This window comes from Octopus bimaculoides, chromosome 28 (genome assembly GCF_001194135.2).
Source record: "Octopus bimaculoides isolate UCB-OBI-ISO-001 chromosome 28, ASM119413v2, whole genome shotgun sequence".
NCBI classification, from domain to species: domain Eukaryota; kingdom Metazoa; phylum Mollusca; class Cephalopoda; order Octopoda; family Octopodidae; genus Octopus; species Octopus bimaculoides.
Genome location: NC_069008.1, coordinates 6,001,026 through 6,004,573, shown reverse-complemented (window position 1 = coordinate 6,004,573; position 3,548 = coordinate 6,001,026). Strand labels below are relative to the sequence as shown.

At 38.9% G+C, this 3,548-nt stretch overlaps 1 protein-coding gene across 1 annotated transcript in view; it reads left to right on the top strand.

Annotated features, from left to right (window-relative positions):
- Positions 1-3,548, top strand: part of LOC106875122 (inositol hexakisphosphate and diphosphoinositol-pentakisphosphate kinase 2) — a gene marked incomplete at its 5' end in the record, with an annotated part of 104,900 nt that overhangs the window by 33,519 nt on the left and 67,833 nt on the right. Inside the window, 4 exons of the mRNA XM_052977751.1 lie at positions 581-702; positions 1,499-1,600; positions 2,358-2,444; positions 3,222-3,407. Coding sequence (XP_052833711.1) covers positions 581-702; positions 1,499-1,600; positions 2,358-2,444; positions 3,222-3,407 — 497 coding nt within the window. The remainder of the gene's footprint in view (positions 1-580; positions 703-1,498; positions 1,601-2,357; positions 2,445-3,221; positions 3,408-3,548) is intronic.

The following is a 3,548-nucleotide window of genomic DNA, read 5'->3' as shown; positions in this document are numbered from 1 at the left end:
CGTTCGCCTTTCGAACTTGTCAAATATAATTCTGTGAAAATACAGAGATCTTGCTTATTTATATAAAACAGGTGTTTTTTGGGGGGTTTTGTTTATAACAGAACATTGTTTTTTTGGGTGGGTGGGGGTGAGGCTTTGGAGACAATGGAAGGTGTATAAGCAGATAGATAGATAGACAGGCAGAGAAAAAGCGCTAATATATGTATAAAATAAATGAAAGAAGTTATTCCAAAATTCTGACAACTTTTTTTTCAATATTTAATTCTGTACATCACACCTAACACTCTCTCTTTCTCTCTCTACACACACACACACATATATATATATATATATGTGTGTATATGTATATATGTATATATATATCCAATATATCCAAAAATGAGTTTAAAAGGGTATATTATCCTGGCAGTTACTCTGTTTCTGACCATGACACCAGGTTGCATATTCAACTGTGTGCTGCAGTTGAAACATGTGTAGGTCTTGTAAAGATGCTGTAAATAACTGTTAAGTAAAATTATGGATGTGAAAATCCTCATCTCTCTCTCTTCAACCTGGCTTCTTTTGTTTTTCTGTTTCTCAGCAAACTGTGTGTGGTTTTGATCTTCTCCGTGCCAATGGGAAATCTTATGTGTGTGATGTCAACGGATTCAGTTTTGTGAAGAATTCCAGCAAATATTACGATGATTGTGCTAAAATTCTAGGGTAAGTACAGACAAAAGGGACATTGCTGCTGCTGATATATGTATTCCTTCTAACAAGCTGGCTAATCACAATACTTGTGCCTGTTCTGGCACTGCCAATCTATATAACTTACGACGTCGAGGGTTCCAGTTGATCGAATCAACAGAACAGCCTGCTCGTGAAATTAATGTGCAAGTGGCTGAGTACTCCACAGACACGTGTACCCTTAACGTAGTTCTCAGGGATATTCAGCGTGACACAGAGTGTAGACAAGGCTGACCCCTTTGAATTACAGACACAACAGAAACAGGAAGAAAGAATGAGAGAAAGTTGTGGTGGAAGAGTACAGCAGGGTCGGCCACCATCCCCTGCCGGAGCCTCGTGAAGCTTTAGGTGTTTTCGCTCAATAAACACTCACAACGCCCGGTCTGGGAATCGAAACTGCGATCCTATGACCGCGAGTCCGCTGCCCTAACCACTGGGCCATTGCGCCTCCACTGCAGGGGAGCATCATAGCCATGTATCAACAAGAATTCTTTGGGGTTTGAACAGTTCACCTCTGGAAACATGGGTGTTGCATTCATCATCCTTAAACAAACTTTATTCAGGGACCTTTTGAGTGAGATGGTCTACTTGATCTGAAGAAAATTCTAACTGGGTCCCACCTGCAAGGTCATGTGGTGTACTCTTATCAGATGAATTGTTATGATGGGTATACTGGGCTTTGTATATTTGTACCCCAGTGTCACTTTGATGGCATGCATTTCTCAGTTGCATATATTGTGTAGAAGAAATTATGCAATTCTTTTCATTTCAGGACTATGGTAATGCGGAACCTGGCACCACAGCTACACATCCCATGGGTTCTAGGTTCAGCTCCAGAAGATGTACCAGTTGTCCCTACAACATCAGGCTCAATGTATGTTAATTTCCATTCCTTTGGGTTTTTTTTCTTTTCTTATTTTTACCATTGTTTTAACATCTACTTAGCTACGCTTCCATGGGTCAGACAAAAGTACAGCAGTACACAACAAACAAACGCATACACACACCTATAATAAATATGTGTATCTGTGTAAATGTTGTGTGTTTGTGTATGTTTGTATAATTGTGTGTATATATATATACATATATATATATATATATATAATTGTATATGTATGGCACCTGTGCCCAGCATCGCCTTCCTGGCACATGTAAAGACATCCAAGTGAGATCGTTACCAGTGCCGCCGGACTGGCTCCTGTGCAGGTGGCACCACATAAAATACTCCATTTTGAGTGTGGCCGTTGCCAGTACCGCCTGACTGGCTTTCGTGCCGGTGGCACGTAAAAGCACCCACTACACTCTCGGAGTGGTTGGCGTTAGGAAGGTCACCCAGCTGTAGAAACTCTGCCAGATCAGATTGGAGCCTGGTGTTGCCATCTGGTTTCACCAGTTCTCAGTCAAATCGTCCAACCCATGCTATCATGGAAAGCGGACGTTAAACAATGATGATGATGATGATGATGATGATGATGATGATGGTGGTGGTGGTGGTTATGGTGATGATGATGATGATGATGATTGCCTGTATACATGTGTGTGTTATGCATTTCCTATGTTCTTACTCATACAGTCACTCACTCACACCTTCTCCCTCTTATTCACTCATTCTCTCTCTCTCTCTCCTCCAGGATGGAACTCCGCTGTGTCATTGCAGTTATCAGACATGGAGACAGAACTCCAAAACAGAAGATGAAAATGGAAGTCAAACACTCCAAGTAAATTACCTTTTTCGCCTCCATTTTTTACACCTGGCTTTCAGTCTTCCTTAGTCTTCTTCCAGTTTCCTTCAATCTTCTGGTTTCTCTCAACTTCATCTCTTGTCTTATCTTATGTCTTTGATATTCTGTATTCAATTTTTTTGTCTTTTTTCTGTATAGTTTCTCTCTTCTTTCGTCTTCATCAGTCTCGTGTCAACTTCTACCTTCTTTGTCTTTAATCTTCTGCTTTTAAACATCTATCTTTGTCTTGAATCTTCTATCTTTAATCTTCTACCTTCTGAATTCAGACTTGTTTTCTGTTTCTATATTTAATTTTCTGTATCTAATCTTCTGTCTTTAATCTTTTGACTTTAATCATGTCTTCAACCTTCTGAAGTTGATTTTTTTGTCTTTGATTTTTCTGTTTTTGATTTTCTGTCTTTGATTTTCTGTCTTTAATCTTATGTCTCTAATCTTATGTCTTTAATCTTATGTCTTTAATCTTATGTCTTTAATCTTGTGTCTTTAATCTTATGTATTTAATCTTATGTCTTTAATCTTGTGTCTTTAATCTTATGTCTTTAATCTTATGTTTTTAATCTTATGTCTTTAATCTTACGTCTTGAATCTTGTCTTTAGTCTTATGCCTTTAACCTTATGTCTTTAATCTGCTGTCTTTAATCTTATGACATTGGTCTTCTGTCTTCAGGAGATTAATCTTCAATCTTCTGTCTTTTCCGCTACATGTCTTCTATCTGCTGTTGTGATTGCTGTTGTTGTCCTTGTGGTTTCCAGGTTTTTCGAGCTGTTTCAAAAATACCAGGGCTACAAGAAGGGCCACCTGAAACTGAAGAAGCCCAAACAGCTACAGGAAGTGTTGGATATCGTCAGGTTTTTGTTGAACGAGAACAAAGTGAAGAAGAACAGCGTCATAGAGGAGAAGAAGGCCAAGCTAGAGCAGTTGAAACTTGTGTTAGAAATGTAAGTATTTGCCACTGTTCTGCAGTGATGGTCATGGTTGATTGGCTATTTCGTTTATTTTGAGTTTTTAATTTACATGGTTTATTGTTTAGTAGTCAGTGTGATTAGGTGTGGTCGGTGATGGAGATGTTGGTATCGGGG